The sequence below is a fragment of the Branchiostoma floridae genome, chromosome 5 (genome assembly GCF_000003815.2).
Source record: "Branchiostoma floridae strain S238N-H82 chromosome 5, Bfl_VNyyK, whole genome shotgun sequence".
In the NCBI taxonomy this organism is placed as follows: Eukaryota; Metazoa; Chordata; class Leptocardii; order Amphioxiformes; family Branchiostomatidae; genus Branchiostoma; species Branchiostoma floridae.
In genome coordinates this window covers 22,440,698-22,458,023 of record NC_049983.1, presented here as the reverse complement: position 1 = coordinate 22,458,023, position 17,326 = coordinate 22,440,698, and the positions used below count along the sequence as shown (strand labels likewise).

General features: G+C 42.7%; 1 protein-coding gene across 1 annotated transcript in view; it reads left to right on the top strand.

The window, feature by feature from the left end:
- The window catches only part of LOC118415541 (A disintegrin and metalloproteinase with thrombospondin motifs 9-like), a 45,420-nt gene that overhangs the window by 24,453 nt on the left and 3,641 nt on the right, over positions 1–17,326 (top strand). The window contains exons 6-17 of the mRNA XM_035820215.1: positions 529–646; positions 7,453–7,548; positions 8,001–8,170; positions 8,616–8,739; positions 9,379–9,505; positions 10,194–10,398; positions 10,811–10,975; positions 11,566–11,730; positions 12,317–12,529; positions 13,202–13,375; positions 13,787–14,023; positions 14,460–14,621. Coding sequence (XP_035676108.1) covers positions 529–646; positions 7,453–7,548; positions 8,001–8,170; positions 8,616–8,739; positions 9,379–9,505; positions 10,194–10,398; positions 10,811–10,975; positions 11,566–11,730; positions 12,317–12,529; positions 13,202–13,375; positions 13,787–14,023; positions 14,460–14,621 — 1,956 coding nt within the window. The remainder of the gene's footprint in view (positions 1–528; positions 647–7,452; positions 7,549–8,000; positions 8,171–8,615; positions 8,740–9,378; positions 9,506–10,193; positions 10,399–10,810; positions 10,976–11,565; positions 11,731–12,316; positions 12,530–13,201; positions 13,376–13,786; positions 14,024–14,459; positions 14,622–17,326) is intronic.

The following is a 17,326-nucleotide window of genomic DNA, read 5'->3' as shown; positions in this document are numbered from 1 at the left end:
AGTGGCCAATAATGTCTCCCATAATCTCCAAGCAGTTCCTACACTAGATAGTATCAAAGCTGGCCAAGGAGTATAGCCGGGCAAAGGGAGTCAAATGGGCTACGGTGGGTTTGATACTATATTACGACACCGTGGATCTGCTTGGAGATTATTTAGTCTCCCATTCTTCATACATATATTAGGAGCAATGTCCTTGCATGCAACAGGTACCAAATGGTTCCACCAGAAACATTTTCATAACTTTTAGGAGTGGTAAGGAATGAAGTGGTGAGAAGGACCTGAATGTTGGACGGCTACATGTGCTAGGGTGCCAGTTATTGCACAATGGATTACTGCACACTTAATTGCACTTTAATTGCACGGAACCCCCAAATCCCAAACCAGCGCGGTCCAGCTGGATAACTTTGCACTGTTGCACCACCTGGATAAGAGTACGAAATACACTGGCAATTAGGGTGTGCAATTAAGCAGCTTCTGCTGTACATGTATTCGCTTGTGTACTAATGTCAAATGTTGCATTCCCCTCAGAGAGCGGGCTGTGACCGTGTCCTGAACTCGAAGGCTCGGCGAGACAAGTGCGGGGTGTGCGGCGGGGACAACTCCTCCTGCAAAACTGTGGCTGGAACCTTCAACCTTATCCAGTATGGTAAGCAGTTTTTCTGTGTTCATGGGAAAGGAACACTGAATATAACATCTTGTGCATCTTGCCTGTTTTTTTTTAATGTCCCATTTAAGAACTAGGGCTACAAAAGCTTCATTTTTTTTGTTTCCATTGTTAAAATTCTTCCTTTCTCTTTCCTAAGCTGCATTTTCAGTATTGTGTTGTGAATATCTAATAGAGAAGTAATGAGCAAAATTTATTCCTCAGAATTCTTCACTATGACACTGTTTGTGTGAAGGTTAAATTGCTTCTTTGAGCTGTTACTGTTATAAAAACATCCATAGTGTGGCACAAGCCCAGGGTACAAATCCACCTGTTGTGTCTAGTGCAAACTGCAGGTGCAGCAGTCTATCATCTAACATTCAAGAGTTGTAGAGCTAACAATGTTTTGGATTAAGGTTTACAGCAAAAACTGCTGAGTTCACATAAAACCACTTGGCCCAGGAAAACCCATGTACAGGTGTTGGAATCCTGCCTCGTTACCTGCGTGCAGCCAAGGTGTCCATCAAAACTACATAAAGAGAAAGACACACGGATCTGTAGCAGAAACACATGGAAAATCTTATACTAGTATTTTGTGTCTGGGCCAGACAGCTTGTTCCAAGGTCATAAAAGGTCAACTACCTGAATTTCTCAGGGAATTCCTTGAAAAAGTGACCAATTTGGGGCTAATACTAAAGCCACAGAGAAGGAGAAACTTATTTATATTACAACGTTTGTAATATTCGCATGTTCCCAAAGTTTCCTTTATGATTATGCTGCTGGTAATACAATTTTCCTGTGATCACACATGATCTGTTCTGACAGTCATGTTATATAGGCTCTTTGATTTGTACTTACAGTAATCGTAGGTAAATGCTGCACAGACCAGGGGTTAGCCATGGGTGCTCCTTCTTTTAGGAGCCAAGTTTAGGGGTAGTAATTGTTCAAATTACTGAAAAGGTCAGAAAGAGTATCAGAAGAAAGCACTTTACCTGCCAGGTGCCTGTCATCCAGGTTTATCCTTCTAGTGATGGGTGACTTTTAATTGTGGAACTTCTATCTTGTGAAATCTACATTATAATACCCGTCACATTGTTGACAAGCTTTGGCTGTACTTTGGGATCACAGGAAGGTCTGCCAATTTTAAGATCGCCTAAAGACTGTCCCTGTCACTTTGTGCAAGACTCTGCCTGCATGGGAATTTACCTTTGATACTTGAGCTCCCATGACCTCTTGCATGTGACAAGCTAAAACAAAACAACCTGGTGATAAGCTCTGCAACCTTTAAGATCACCGGCAACAAGTTGCTGATGTTTTACAAGTTTTAGGGCACAGTGAGCATCGTCCGACATTTAAAAATCGATGACAATCCCTAAAATTCTGATAGCAAAAACACCAGACATGTTAATTCCGAAAATATCATTTAGATCTTGCAGACTTGTCGTCTAATCTATTTTCGTGCAGTGGGTATACTACATGTATTATATAATAGCAAAAGCTGGTCGCTGTGTGACTTAGAGTTAAGGACGGCTACAGTCTTTTGGGTGTCCTTGATTGACCTTGAAATAGACGCAGCTGTGTGGTTCCAATCACCAGGTGTTATTCCGCCGTCACTCCCAACTTGAAGCTGTGGGTGGACACGTCTACTACCCAACAGCTGAGAGGAAGTCTGTAATCAGCTATACTTTACTCGTGTCCCTCAAAGACTGACCAGCTCTTGTTCTTTGTCAGCGGTCTGTAAACTTTCTGACCTGTATTTGTACATTTTAGTACATTTTTCTGTTGTGATGGACAAAGAAACGTGTTCTGAGTAAATATTATTTCCTAAAAGTGTAACAGATCTTGTCTGATTTGACAGGTCATTATGGTTACGTGTCAGATATGTTCTCGGGTCATCTTGTTTGTACAAAAGTTTTATTTTTCCAGTTTGTTGGCACGTAGGCCACGTCTACCTGTCTTGGAAGTCCTGAAAGTTTGTGTACAGGTGACGTTAGATGATGTAGATATCTTGTATGGCTCTAGCTTGTTCCCGTGTTTAAGCCCTCCTCATTGTCGTGATGGCATCTCGAAAACTCAGACAATTTGTACTTGCTAGATATTTTTTCCTGATATTATAACAAATGATTGATTAGAGCTACTTTGACAGTTTACAATTTTCACTTGTCAACTTCTTTGCTTGAGTTTCCAGGGTTGTCCTTATCATAGTCAAGAGTCCATGCTAGTTAGCACGTAGACCCTGTCTTCCTATCTAATAAGTCTTCAAGGCCAAGTTATTGATGTTGTAGATTGATGTAGATTGTCTTTGAACTTCATGTTAGGGAACATGAAGGCACAAAGGTCACGACGACCTTGTGCCACCCAAAATGGCGGAGGGGGAGTGATGAAGGTGGTGGAAGAACCCCAGACATTTCCTTCCTTTGGTTTGGGCAGATTTGTATCAGTCCTGCCACTGATGTTTTCTTTAATGTATTAAACTACAAAGTTACAGTAGAAGGCAGATATGTGTAGTACCACATAGATCTCTATCAGTCGTGATACTGATGTTTCCTATAATGTATATCTACAAAGTTAGATGTAGGTCTGGGTAGAAGGCAGTTATGTGTCGTACCACCATCAATGTTTCCCATGAGTGTAACTACAAAGTTACATCTGGCTAGGGCACAAATCTTATCATGACTGATGCTTCCTATAAAGTTTGATGTAGGTCTGAGTAGAAGGCACATACTGTATGTGTTGTATCACTAATGTTTCCTATGAATGTGACTACAAAGTTAGGCTTGGCCAGAACACAGATCTGTATCACGACTGATGTTTCCCATAACTACAAACAAAGGACATCTGAAGCATCCGCCCAGACTGCCACCCAGCTAGAGGCCACACTTGTGGTTTCGTGTCTCACCCTTGATATGAATAATAAGTTTCAACAGTCAATCCGTCATGTGACCTTTCTCCAGCATTCCTTTTGTCACTGTATGATTTGACAATTTTTCATAAGACTAAGTGTAGAAATCATCTGAATGATTGGACATGTAGTTGCCTAATAGCAAGCATTTAACACTGGGTGGATTAAATTCAGAAAGGCTTCAAAAATTTCTAAAACCAAAGCTTAAGTAGATTAAAGTTAAAGGCCAGACAGTCTATGGAATCATAAAAGTACTAGTAATACTAGAAAGGCCGACATTTGCTTAAGAGCAAATACAGCATATTTCAGCCATACCCCTTTCCACGCAACATTGGACTGTTCCAAATCACCCCTGCGCAAAAATGGAACATCCTCTTAACAGTACATTGTCCCCCAAAGTGGACTGGTATTGTGAATTGATTCCAGGTAAAAACAGAGCTTGCTTCTATTTTTCAGAAAATGACAATAATCACACCTTCCATTCAGAAAATTTTCATCATGACTGAAAATTGTTGAATGACTTCATGTAATGTCATTAACAATTTTCAGTACGATAACTAGGTGTAAGTTTAAAAAAGTATAAGCTCCTTGTGATGTGGGTACATTTATTATTGCAGTGAACTTTTTCTATTCAAGTAGGGCATACGATTTAATAATTATCAAGCAGGTGCAGGTACTGTAGGAGCGTTTGTTTTCTTCAAGCTGTAAAACTGTTAAACTGTTTTACTTTGTATGCAATCAGCCATCGAGCCTATTCTTATTTTAGTTTAACAACTTCCTGCCAGACCCGGAAGATACGATTGAACCTTGTTCGAGGATTTATTTTCGTCTGTCTGGTCAGTCTGTTCATACCCTGGCGCTGAGAGTGTTTTATTGGGCTGAAACTCTGGCAGTTTAAAGTTACTTACAATTTAAATGTTCAAAGTTTATGTCAAACAACAACAGCACTAGGAAATGTGGCCACTATAGACAGGTGGTCACTATAGAGAAAATGCTGATCTATTGACTAGGAGCCATACGTTACACATGATTTCAGTACACTGATCATTAATCATATAAACATTGCACAGGTAAGCCAATTGTTTAGATGTACAATTAAGTTCAAATAATTCTGAAGAGAAATATTGATGAGAAAATAATCATTCTCGCCACTGTCTAACTTATAATTACGTATCAAAACTAAACGCAGATTTTCTAACTAACGCACCTTTCGCCGACTTCATCAAAGGACCGCCGGCTATCAATCAAACACGGCTGTTGATTAGACAGTGCCAGTTGACAGTGAACTTCATGCTACGTGATGTTTTACATTGCTTGGACCTTCTTTCCTACAGCGGTGCTTCTACAAAATATTTAGACTGTAACACTGAGTCCCACATGTTTTATAGAATAGAATTTGACGCAGAACAGCATTTTTTGCTGGGTATTTTTCTTGAAACATGTCCGTGGGAATATCAGCGAGGCGGCGACGTAGGGATATCAGACCGTCAACAAAAGTCGCACGGCGGCTAACGGCGCAGCGAAGATACTAGCGCTATAAATAAGCGCTTGAACTAAGGATGGCAACCCGTACAATATTTTTGTATACTGTTGAGCTAAGTAAAGTTTGTTGTTTATGAGGTTTTAGTTATCTTTGAAGCTTTGACCCGAAATATTTTAAAGTCAAACTGCTGAAGAGAAGTAAGTGACTGCTACGATTATCGTAGATATGGCCCTAAAAAAACTGATAAAAGAAGCCTTCTCAATAGTCTAAAATGCAAGAGCTTCCGGGGGGCTTCGCCCACCTGGGTCCCCCCCACAGTGGCCCTGCCCCTGGACCCCGCCAGGGACATTCGGCGGCCCCCGGACCCCTGTCCGACGCTTTGAAAAAATCCTGGCGAGAAGTCTGTACGGCCTGAGTCTTCAAGTTAACGTATTGTGTGGTCCCGCTTATGAATATTAATTAGCCTTCGCTTTCCTCTTCGCTGATTGGCTGAACCATTAATTGAATTAACTCTTCCTGCCGGCTAGACGCAGGTGCAGATGTCGGCTCTGTGGGGTGAACGTCCGAAAGGTCATGGCATAGAGAACGAAAGAAAACCAATTTCCCCCCAAAAAAGTGCTGTAATTAAGCCTTTTACAGTACTTTATGCCAAAAATTTCACTTGGATCATTTTACCAACTATCTTATGCCTATCTATACCAAATGTTACTCATACCAGGGTACAGGGGTGCAAAATATACCGTTATAAGACCGTCAACAACAGTCGCACGGAGCTAACAGCGCAGCGAAAATACCATCGCTAGCGTTTCAACTTCGGATAACAAGTTATAAGTACTGTTGAACTCAGTAATGTTAAAGTTTGTTTTTAGTTGCCTTTGACGGTTTGACCTGAAATAGTGTTACGCTAAACTCCTGAAGAGAAGTTAAGTGACTGCTGCGATTATCATAGATATGCCCCTAAGAACTGATACAATATAAAGCCTTCTGAATAGTCTAAAATGCGAGAGCCTTAGGCGGGCTTCGCTCCCCCTGGCGGGAACACTGCTATATGCGGGATCATGAGGCCCCGCTTATGAATATTAATTAGCCTTTGGCCTCCTCTTCGCTGATTGGCTAGGTCTTTGATTCAATTAACTCTCCGGCTGACGCGCACAGGTGTGGCTCTGTGCGGGGTCACGGAAGGTCACGTCAGGAGGCCAAAAGAAAACAAATTTCCCCTCAGAAAAGTGCCAAAATTAATCATTTTAAAGTTGTTTATGTCAAAAATTTTACTTGAATCTTGTTACCAAGTATCTAATGCCTATCTATACCAAATTTCAGGTCATTTAATTGTAATACCAGGGTACAGGTGCCAAAAGTGTCCTTTTTTGGTCAAAAATTGGCCAAAAATCGCAAAAATAAGCATTTTGTTGCACTGTACACCAAAAGTGTTATTGAATTTATATGAAGGGATTATCAAGGCACATCTGTGTCAAATTTCAGCTCATTCGGTTGCAATACCAAGGTACAGGAGCCAAAAGTGTCCTTTTTTGGTCAAAAATTGGTCAAAAAATCGCAAAAATAAGCATTTTGTTGTACTGTACACCAAAAGTGTTATTGAATTTATATGGGGGCATTATCAGGGCACATCTCTGTCAAATTTCAGCTCATTTGGTTGTAATACCAGGGTACAGGGGCCAAAAGTGTCCTCTTTTGGTAAAAAATTGGTAAAAAAATCGCAAAAATAAGCATTTTGTTGTACTGTACACCAAAAGTGTTATCGAATTTATATGGGGGCACATCTCTGTCAAATTTCAGCTCATTTGGTTGTAATACCAGGGTACAGGGGCCAAAATATACAGTTTTGGTCAAAAATTGACCAAAAAATCTCAATAAAATCATTTTAGAGGCAGATATGAAAAAACTGAGAAAAAAGCATCAAGGTATTGGCCCATTCTACCCCTGTGCCAAATTTCAGGTCATTCGGTCCAGGAACGGCGGAGATGAATCACTTTGAAGATTTGACAGGAGAAGAAGAAGAAGAAGAAGAAGAAGAAGAAAGAAGAAACATTACGAATACAATATATTTCACCATACTATGTATGGCTGAAATATAATGATATAATCATAAAAGACATCATCTTTTTCAGTTGACATAGGAACCTTTATTGTGTATTCTGCAAAAAATTTGAAATGCAAGTTTCAAATGTTGATTAGATTTTCTTAATTACTCAGCCTTCTCAAATGTGGACTGACTGAAACTTTCCACTTATACGTTGTAATTAGGTGAATGATTTCGCAGCTTTTACAGACTCAAGAAGCTGCTACAACAAGACCATCCTATTGACAGACCCAAGTGAATCCAAATTATGATTTTGTTTTTGTTATCATTATTTTATTTTATTTTATTATTTTTGATTTATGAACATGTTTTCTGTTTCCCAGGTTACAACGATGTGGCCACCATCCCTCGCGGGGCCACGAACATCGACATCAGGCAGCATGGCTACTACGGACGTGTGGACGATGACAACTATCTCGGTACGTTTGAGATGTTTACGAACCCTTAAGCTTTGATAGCTGTGAGCCATTGAGTGGCTACTGTACTGATTTTGTGTAGCCTATATAAAGTCATTGACTTGTCTACCTTCAGTGGCTACTTATTATATGTTATGAAGAAAAGAGGTTTTTGTGTGACAGTGGTTTTGAGTTTTCCCTTTCATCGCTTTTATTTTCTGTTATCGTAAAGATAGGCTTGTTGCAGCTTATTACAGGTATGATGGTATTGTCACATACCAGGTCGCATTGGTCTCCAAGACAGAGACCTCCTGTCTGTCATGAACAACAGAGTCATCTGGAGGGACTTCATAGTGTCACCTGATGGATGACTGAACTGAAGTGAACTGAGCTGAACTGAGGTCACATACAAAGTCTGCGTGACTTTAAGTACCATTTAAGAAATCTTCTTACAATGCCTTGTCCTCCCACCGCAGCCCTGAGAAGAAGTAACGGGGAGTACATCCTGAACGGTAACTTCGTGGTCAGCATGTTTAAGAGGGAGATCAGGGTGGCTGGCCCCGCCGTGCTCGAGTACTCGGGCTCTGACAACGCCATCGAACGTGTCAACGGGACCAAGCGCATCGAGGAGGACATCGTAGTCATGGTAGGGGGGGACATATATTCATGTAACATTACTGACCTAGACATAAGAATAAAGACTCAATGTACATGTATCGATATGCATCAAGAGGACATCGTAGTCATGGTAAGGGGCCTAGCAACACTGACGTTGACAAATGAACAAAGCTTGATACTAGTTTTTGTAAGTAGTGTGGTTTAGCTATAGAAAAAGAGGTCCAAACATTGCCATCATAATAGCTGCTGCATCAACAGGACCAACTGCATATAAATATTGATGCAATAAAGAGAATCTTAACCTGGCAAAATGGTATTGTTGTAAATCCTTTGCATGTTTTCTGGTTCCACAATGCCATCAAATACTTCAGTTTAAAAACGAGACCAAACATGCCATAGACATGATAGTGGTGCTGCCTAAGAATACTGACGTAGTATATCGCACAGTTTCATTTGAAATCCTTCTGTCACAGGTTCTGTCTGTAGGAAAGCTGTACCCTCCCGATATCCGCTACTCGTACAGCTTTCCTGTGGAGAAGCCTCAGTTCAGATGGGACCCCAACGGGCCGTGGGGGGAGTGCAGCAAGGTCTGCCAAGGTGAGTCCAACTTTGATCTACAGGGAAACTGTGTCTGATTGGAGGGTGAGAGGGAAAGGTGTATAGTGTTGTAAAAGGAGGCATTACTATGATGCCTCTGCCTGCAGTCTTTTGATGCAGTGATAAAAAATGGACATTTTGGTACATGTTATGGTGGATTAGCCAAGTAAAAGGATTACCGGTAATACCAACAACAGTTAGTAGAAAAGTAAATTGGTCTGGTGTCTAGGAAGAAGGAGAAAGTCTGCTCCTTGATCCACAAGGCAAGATTTGCCTAACTAACTTATTGTCTGATTTTGATAGCATGAACATGCAGGGTTTTGCCTAACAGTACAATCTGTCAGGAAGTTCAATGATCTGCCTAACCTTCTGACTTGAATAGGTACACTGCTACACTACGAGGGTGCTTCAGATAGTAATGTCATTGGTCATATAACAGGCTCATTTTTTCATCGAATGAGTTAAAATTTAGTACAAAGGACATATATCCTCCTGAGATTGAAATATCGATAAAAAAAATGGGCCTGTGATAGAACCAATGAAATTGCTTTCTAAAGCACCCTGAGGCTCGTACTAATATTAAGTCTGTCTCTGAAGAAATGTCTCTTTCTCAAACCATGACGACTTTTCGCCGTACAGGGCAGAAGAAAAAGAAGGTGCAGTGTGTGCGGGAGGACGACGGCCACGTGGTCTCCGACCAGCGTTGCCACCACCTGAACAAACCCGGCACCGTCACCTCCACCTGCAACCTGGACTGTGAGATCATGTAAGAATCCGTCGTGTTACTTTTTCTAATTTTATCTCAATTTGATGTTTTAGGCAATAACAAAGTTTTTTGCACACAACCAGAAAATTTAATACTCCTTGATTTTTGATGGTTGTGATTTTGGATTTCAAGGATGTCACAAAGTCCTTAACAACAGAAAAATGAGATTTTCGTGTACAGTTCCTATGTTAGTAGTCATTTTTTGTACTTTGAGTTATTATTATTGTTATAGGGCTCCCTTGGAAATCAGTTACTACGTTAACTGAAGGGACTACCCTAAAGATCAATAAATAAAAATAAATAAATACTTAGCCAATGTTTTGGTGACCACCTGTCACCTTCCTCATGGCAAAGGAATTAGAATAAGGTATTTCTCATTTGTTTGTTTGAACCTTTGTTTATTCAAGAAAGCTCAAATTGGCCTGCAGATCATAAGGGAAGAGGCAAGGGTCAGATAACATATAACAGAGATACAGTTTTAAGTCCTAATGAGTCTTCTTAGAGTTTTATAGTATATTGATACTCAATTGGTTATTGGTTGTGATTTTGGATGTCAAGGATGTCAAAGTCCTGAACAACAGAAAAATGAGATTTTCGTGTACAAGCAAAAGCCTTGAGATGAAGAAATGCAATGATATTGACATGAACAAATAAAAACACAATAAACATTTCTGTCCTTTTTCCATAGGTGGGTGATAGCCCAGACCAGCGAGTGCTCGGTGCGCTGCGGCACAGGAACCGTCTCCAGGGTGATCCAGTGTGTGAAGAACCCACTCAGCAGCCAGCCCATCGTGGTGGACGACAAGTACTGCGAGGACCAGCGGCCCTCGGAGGTGGAGAGGTGCTCTGGGGAGTGTCTGCCCACACACTGGGAGTTCACGCCTTGGTCTGAGGTAAGACATGTTCTTTACCTTCACCAAGACAGGGTTGGACAAGTTTTCTAAAATTTCGCTTGTCCTATCAGGCAAGTACATATTATCAAGTAGGTATGACATGCATGGAAATAGAATCTATACAATGTACATACTGTGATAGTGGGCCCCTGTTTTCTCTGTCCTTGGTGCTGAATAAGGCATCAAGGGAATGGGTGTTTGAGAATAGTGAAGAGGTCACTGCTCAAACTGTAAAAACAATTAAAGATTCACATTAAGCGTACGTTTTATTCGCAGTGCACGCAAACTTGTGGTGGCGCCAGTCGGTTCAGAGATGCCAGCTGCCTGGACAGCGGCGGGAACCCGGTCTCTCACGACGAGTGTCTTCTACAAGCAGTTACAGATTTACTAAACTCTTACATTGTGTTTCCAGTGCACGCGGACTTGCGGTGGCGGCAGCCGGTTCAGAGACGCCAGCTGCCTAGACAGCGGTGGGAACCCGGTCTCTCACGACGAGTGCGACGCCAGCAGTCGGATTGTCGATCAGGTCTGCAACGATCGCGCCTGCCCGCAGTGGGTCGTCAACGACTGGACTGGGGTAAGTATCGCATTTCTCCATCTTGCCTTTGAGTCCTGGATTCTAATGTCTCCAGATGTGTCTCTATCCCTCGTTGCCTGGGACATCTTGTCAATCTCAAGACCAGTGTCTTTCTTATGGAAGCCAAAAGCATCAATTTGACAACTGTTTAACTTCAGCCTTCATGTTCTGATTTTTTCTCCATCTTTCAAGTGAATCATTGTCATATGAAGTTGCTCGCGGCTATATTGTTGATGAATTTCAATTTCTTATGTTGCAATTGAATTGAAAACAGAATTTGGTGGATAGCGAGATTGTGAATAAGGTATAACATATAGAAAAGAAGACTAGTGACAGTATTTCCCCTTTGGTCATATACTAAGTGGATTGTTGTCACTTTTTAAAATAAGAACTTAATTAAGAATATATATTTAAATTCATAATTTTGAAGTATAAATAAATTGCTGGATGACAAAATTGTAATAAGTTCAGCTCTGAAAGGGAGGAAAAAAAGCGTATTTTACATTTTGATACTTTCATTTCATCATTACATAACTACATTTCATAATATCCGAAAAGTTAATGTTCTGTTCTGCCCCCCTCCCCTGCAGTGTTCAGTGACTTGTGGTGATGGTGTCCGACACCGGCAGGCGTTCTGCCACAACGGTGTGCAGGAGGTAGAGCTGAGCGACTGTGAGACAGACTCCAGGCCGGAGATGAAGCAACCCTGCAACCTGGGGGAGTGTCCCACCTGGCACTACGGCAGCTGGGGACAGGTGAGTTACCTGGGGACAGGTGTGCAACCTGGGGGAGTGTCCCACCTGGCACTACGGCAGCTGGGGACAGGTAAGTTACCTGGGGACAGGTGTGCAACCTGGGGGAGTGTCCCACCTGGAACTACGGCAGCTGGGGACAGGTGAGTTACCTGGGCACAGGTGTGCAACCTGGGGGAGTGTCCCACCTGGCACTACGGCAGCTGGGGACAGGTGAGTTAGCTGGGGACAGGTGAGTTAACTAGAGACAGGTGTGCAAGCTGGGGATAGTTGAGTTACCTGGGGACAGGTGTGTCAACTAAGGACAGATGAGCTACTTAGGGAGTGTCCCAGATGGCAGTACGGGATCTGCAGACAGGTGAAGAAAGAAAGATAGATCTTAAGGCTGTCCAGGATGTACTTTATTAGAAAGTACTTTCCTGAAAAATACTAGCCTGAAAATGATATACTAAACTGACTAGAAAATGTTCATACACAAACATGGTTGTAATTTCACAAAGCAGTTTTGCTGATAATAGAGATCTTGCCATACATTATGTTAGCTACTCTTTGCCCTGAGAGGACAGTGTTTGTTTCCCGCCCACCCCAGTGCACCGTGACGTGCGGCCGCGGGTACCGTCTCCGCGCTGTGGTGTGTCGGACCCCGAAAGGCGAGGAGCTGGAGGACAGCGAATGCGACGCTGCGGCACGGCACATCGACGTCGAGGATTGCGAGTTCGCGCCGTGTCTGGAACTTTTGCCCACCACGCCCCCACCGCCTGTTTGGGTCAGGACGGAGTGGAGAACCGGCTCATGGACTGAGGTAGGAGTTCTGTGTTTGGGTGGCGTACCTTAATCTAATGTCTGGTACAGGCACCAAACATAGGGGTTAAGGTTAGGGGTGAGTACCAGTACAGTGTATGAGTATTGATATTTTTTTTGTTGACCTGTCCAGACTGAGGTAGGAGGGAGGGCAGGGGTTTTTCTAAATATTGCAAGAGGGAGCACTGCAATTGTGTGATGCCACTTATTGGGGGGAGATATACATGTAGGGTTCTCCCTACCAGGGTGTGAAGTTGATAATTCTATAATGGAGCATTACATGGCTTCCTAGGGGCCAAAACTACTGTCAGACAGGTCACAGTTGAAGACTGTGGCCACGTGTGATCCTTGGTCAATCAAAATGTTTTATGCTTGCCAGAGGGTCTGCTATCCATGCATGGTAAGGGGGCGCATGGTCAGGGCATGAGGGCGCACACCCCTGTTCCCTTGTTTAAAGACCCATAGTTGATGACGTATTACCATATGACTCCTGGAAAATAGCAAATATTTATGTACTTGTGTCATTCATACTTATTTCTGTTTGGAAGTATGCCTTTGCCAACTTTTGTTACAGCCCCTTGATCTAACATGCTTTCCAGCTTTCCAGGTAATTACAAGTGATTATGGCTTGTTATTTTGCCATGTTCTGGAATTCCTTCTTACTTCCATGCAGTGCTCGGTGACATGCGGCCAGGGACTCCGGCAGAGATACGTCAGCTGTCGGGACATCCATGGTAACGTAGCGGACGATTCGGCGTGCGCGCACATCCCCACGCCGAGCGCCCAGGAGACGTGCCTCCCAAAATCCTGCGGAGGAGGACAGTGGAGAACCGGAGAGTGGAACAGGGTGGGTTGAAATCTTTAAGATTATTTGTTTGCCATAATATTTTTGGTCCAGCTTAGACCTGCTGACTGGCCTAGTGCTTATGAGTAAGAGTACTGGGACTTAAACACACTTCAATCCCACTATACCAGCTCCCTTCTGTAGCGGATCATCAGTATTGATCCTGAAGAAGGGGACAGTGGTCGTTAAAAATTTGATCCCTGTATACCTTTGCATTGGAAAAAAGTTAAGCATTGTACTATGATCTTTTTTTTTTAAAGGAAAATGACAGGCAACTTGCTCCCTAACAGTAGGCACCATTTGTCCCTCTGATCCAAAGCCCACGTTTGCAAGGTTTCGAAGCATATGACTTGGTAATGCCTTAGGAAACAATTGATATAAGGAAAACTGACAAATACATCTTCTCCCCAACAGTGCCCTGTGAGCTGTGGCAGTGGCACGCAGACCCGGTACGTGGCCTGCGTGTTCCCCGGCCAGGAGAACATCGCGGACGAGATCGACTGCGACCCCAGCCAGCGCCCTGTCAGCGAGCAGGCCTGTAACGCGAACCCCTGCGACGTCCAGCGCTACTACAACCCAACACCCAGCATCAGCAGTAACCGGATACCCACGGGACTCACCGCCAAGTGGAGAACGGGGCCCTGGGGAGGGGTGAGACGCCTGATTAACTAATGAGCTTTTTCTTCTTATGTACTCCATGACACTGTTCCAATGTAAGCTGGCAGTAGGCAGCCTAGGAGCCTTTTTTTTTTTTGATAAACAATCTATGAGATTAATGCCGATTGCCTTGGTAACAACCCAAGCTTGGTTGCAATATCAGACCGAAAACAGCATTGACTTTCGCACAGTTCAGTATGGTAGTAAAAAGTGACCTGGGTGTTGCTCCTTCCTTCACCTAACATTTTCACATATACACATGTAGCTGCAAGAATCATTTCACTGTCTCCCTGCTGCCAAATCCGGTAACCAATACAAGTGGCACTTTAGCAGTTGTTGCAGAAGTAGCTAGTAATGTAAATGACAGATTATTATGAGTTTAGGCAGAATTTGGAAGTTTGACAGTAACATTTTCCCTCTCACCTCACAGTGCTCGAGTACGTGTGCAGGCGGATGGAAGCGGCGCGCTGTGGAGTGCCAGGACGGGAACGGCCATCCCAGCTCCAACTGTAACGACAGAACGCGACCTTCAGAGATGGCGCCGTGTAACGCTGGCCCCTGTCCGATATGGAACTATGGGCAGTGGGGACAGGTAAAGCTTCCTTCTCCTCTTTGAACTTCTATGTGTCTAATTTGGTTGGTGTAATAATAAATTCTATCAATGTTTGAGGCATAGACCGACAAGAACATGACACGTTAAATTTCAGAGTGGTCATGAGTTAACTTTCCAGTGGAAACTGGACCAGCAGCAAAGCCAAATGGAGAAGTTACATGTTTGTATCACACGAGACTGTTGTGAAGTACTGGAAATCCACAAGTTACAATCATTGGATTTGCAGTGGATTGAGAAACACTGAAAATGTCAGATTCATACTATTTTGTATTTGTATTTATTAACAATGAAAACAATTCATTACACTGGGTCAGCCTGAACAGCTTGTGCTGGTAACGGCTGGCTCACATAGATACCACATAAGGTGAACTTTCATTGAAATGCATTGTAATGTCTTAAACAACAGGTGCATTCCAGCAGGTTGGAAAGAAACCTGTATTTCCTTACCACTTTCTGTAAACTATTTTCCGCGTCAAGTACCAAGTGCAAACAACATACCATGTCCTGCTGCACCCATCTGTTAGAGCGATGCACCTGTTAATTAGCTGTGCTGCAGACAAGTTTAGGCCTTGTGCACTCAGTTTGATGGAGTATACATACAGCAATATACACGTTGTCTTCCCTGGCCTGCTCTGTGCTTTTACTACATCTACTTGCTTCATTTTTACCTCAAAAAGTCAGAAGACCAACTTTGAAGGAAACATTGTATATTGGTGTCACAATACCAGGACTTATGCTTTGCGATATGTATCTGATAGCAAATGCTGAGTATTGGTTTTGACATCAGTTTGAGATCATTGTAAGCCGCCTGACAGTTTCACCTATGTGGCATTGCCATACCAGCCCCATGTACATGTTTAGGACCAGACACACCTTTCTGTTGACAAGTTTTACTGATACACAGAACGGTACAGATGAGTTACACCTGCCTGTATGATCAGCCAGCTGCAGCAGGAGGCCCACTCTGGCCTTGATGCTATCAGCACCCACAGGAAGCCCCCTTGGTGGCCAAAGCTCGAGATAAGAGAGTTCCCCCTCCTTACCACTAGCCCCACACTGCTGTGAAACAACAGCTCCTTTTTTTTTACTCCAACTAAGTTGATGCTCTGATAGCCTGGATTCCATACCCCCAGCCAGATGTCAATTATATCTATGGTGTTTATCAGCTGTGTAACTCAGTTAGCCTGTGCAGGCCCTGTGAACAGTCAGGCTTCCAGGCTAAAGCTCTGAAGCATTATGGATGATAGTTTACAAGAATTTACATGTATAAGTAACAAAAGAGTTGCTTTAATCTGCTTTCCCTATTGCAGCTATCTTCATGACTTTTGGTTTCTTTTACAATATTTGCAGTACAAAGTAGACCTTTCAATTGCTGTTGTTTCACTTTGCTGTTTTTCATCCTTTTTCATCTTTGTTTGCAGTAAGGTTGAAATTGATTTGATTGATGTATTTTTTAGATGAATGTATTTGTTTGATGCAAAGCCTTGAGTTGACCTCTTCTGCTGTTAATTTGGTACCACGCACAGTTGTACTTAATCTAAGGCTACAGATTTCCAAAATATTGTACAAATAGATCAATCTTTTTGGGACCTGAGTTGCATGAATCTGGACACCCTGCAGTTTTGGATTAGCTTCATGAGGCTTATCCAAAACTGCCGACAAGGAAGGGCTGTCATGATTGAAGTGTTTGATCTGTAAACGTTTCCTTCCTCCCATCCATCATCAAACACTGCTGATGCTTTCTTGGAAGGGTTCTTGGAAACCAGTGGTGTCAGAAGGAGCTGCTTGAGATGATTAGTGTAGATTAGGCCATGGCAACCTATTTCCTTGGTTTGCAGACATTTTCAATTAGATATCAAAGGAAATCAAAAACAAAGCTAAACTTCATCAATTTTTCCTTAGAATCTGTGAACCAACAACTTAAATTATGGTGGCCTAGCCTGGGAATAAGATAGAGAATGTATGTGATAGCAATACATGAAAGTATTGCAATAATGTTGTCACCTTCTTGTTATTGTAGTTCTCGATCATTAATTGTTGTCCTACAGCATCTTCAGTCTAGTCTGACTCTGAACTTCAGACTAATTCAGTCATTGGTGAATGATAGTGGATGCTATCTGAAACGTCCGACTGTAGAAAATTATCCAGTGACTTGATTTACTTTAAATATGTGGTTAATAGAATTTTTCGTCAATCAGTGACTTATCAAAGGTAAGTAGAACGTACCTCCAAATTTTCGATGGCTATCCAGTCCATCTTGTTCACGGAGTGACCTAGTTCTCGCGAGAGTTGCGAGAACTAGGTCAAGACTTGCGTGGATCTTCTGTCCCCCACCCCGCCTCCTTCCGGAGTAAGGGTAAGTAGGACTTGGGCAGCTCCCAGCCATCATTCCAATTCAGCTTTGCACCTTCCAAATGGATGTGAACTGCTTCTTTAACTTTTCTGTGTGCTTTGCGTGGTTCTTGGTCGATAATCTCGACGGTGTCTGCGATCGGCTTGGTGGTGACGATGTGGCGCGACCGGAGTAGATGTTGGCTCAGTGCGGATTTGCAGTCCTTGTTATCAATGGACTTTTGGTGTTCAGCAGTCCGTTCACCTAGTGATCTTTCTGTTTCGCCTACGTACGATTCGCCACACTGTTCACATGCTATTTTGTAAATCACGCCGCACTTTTCACTTGGTAA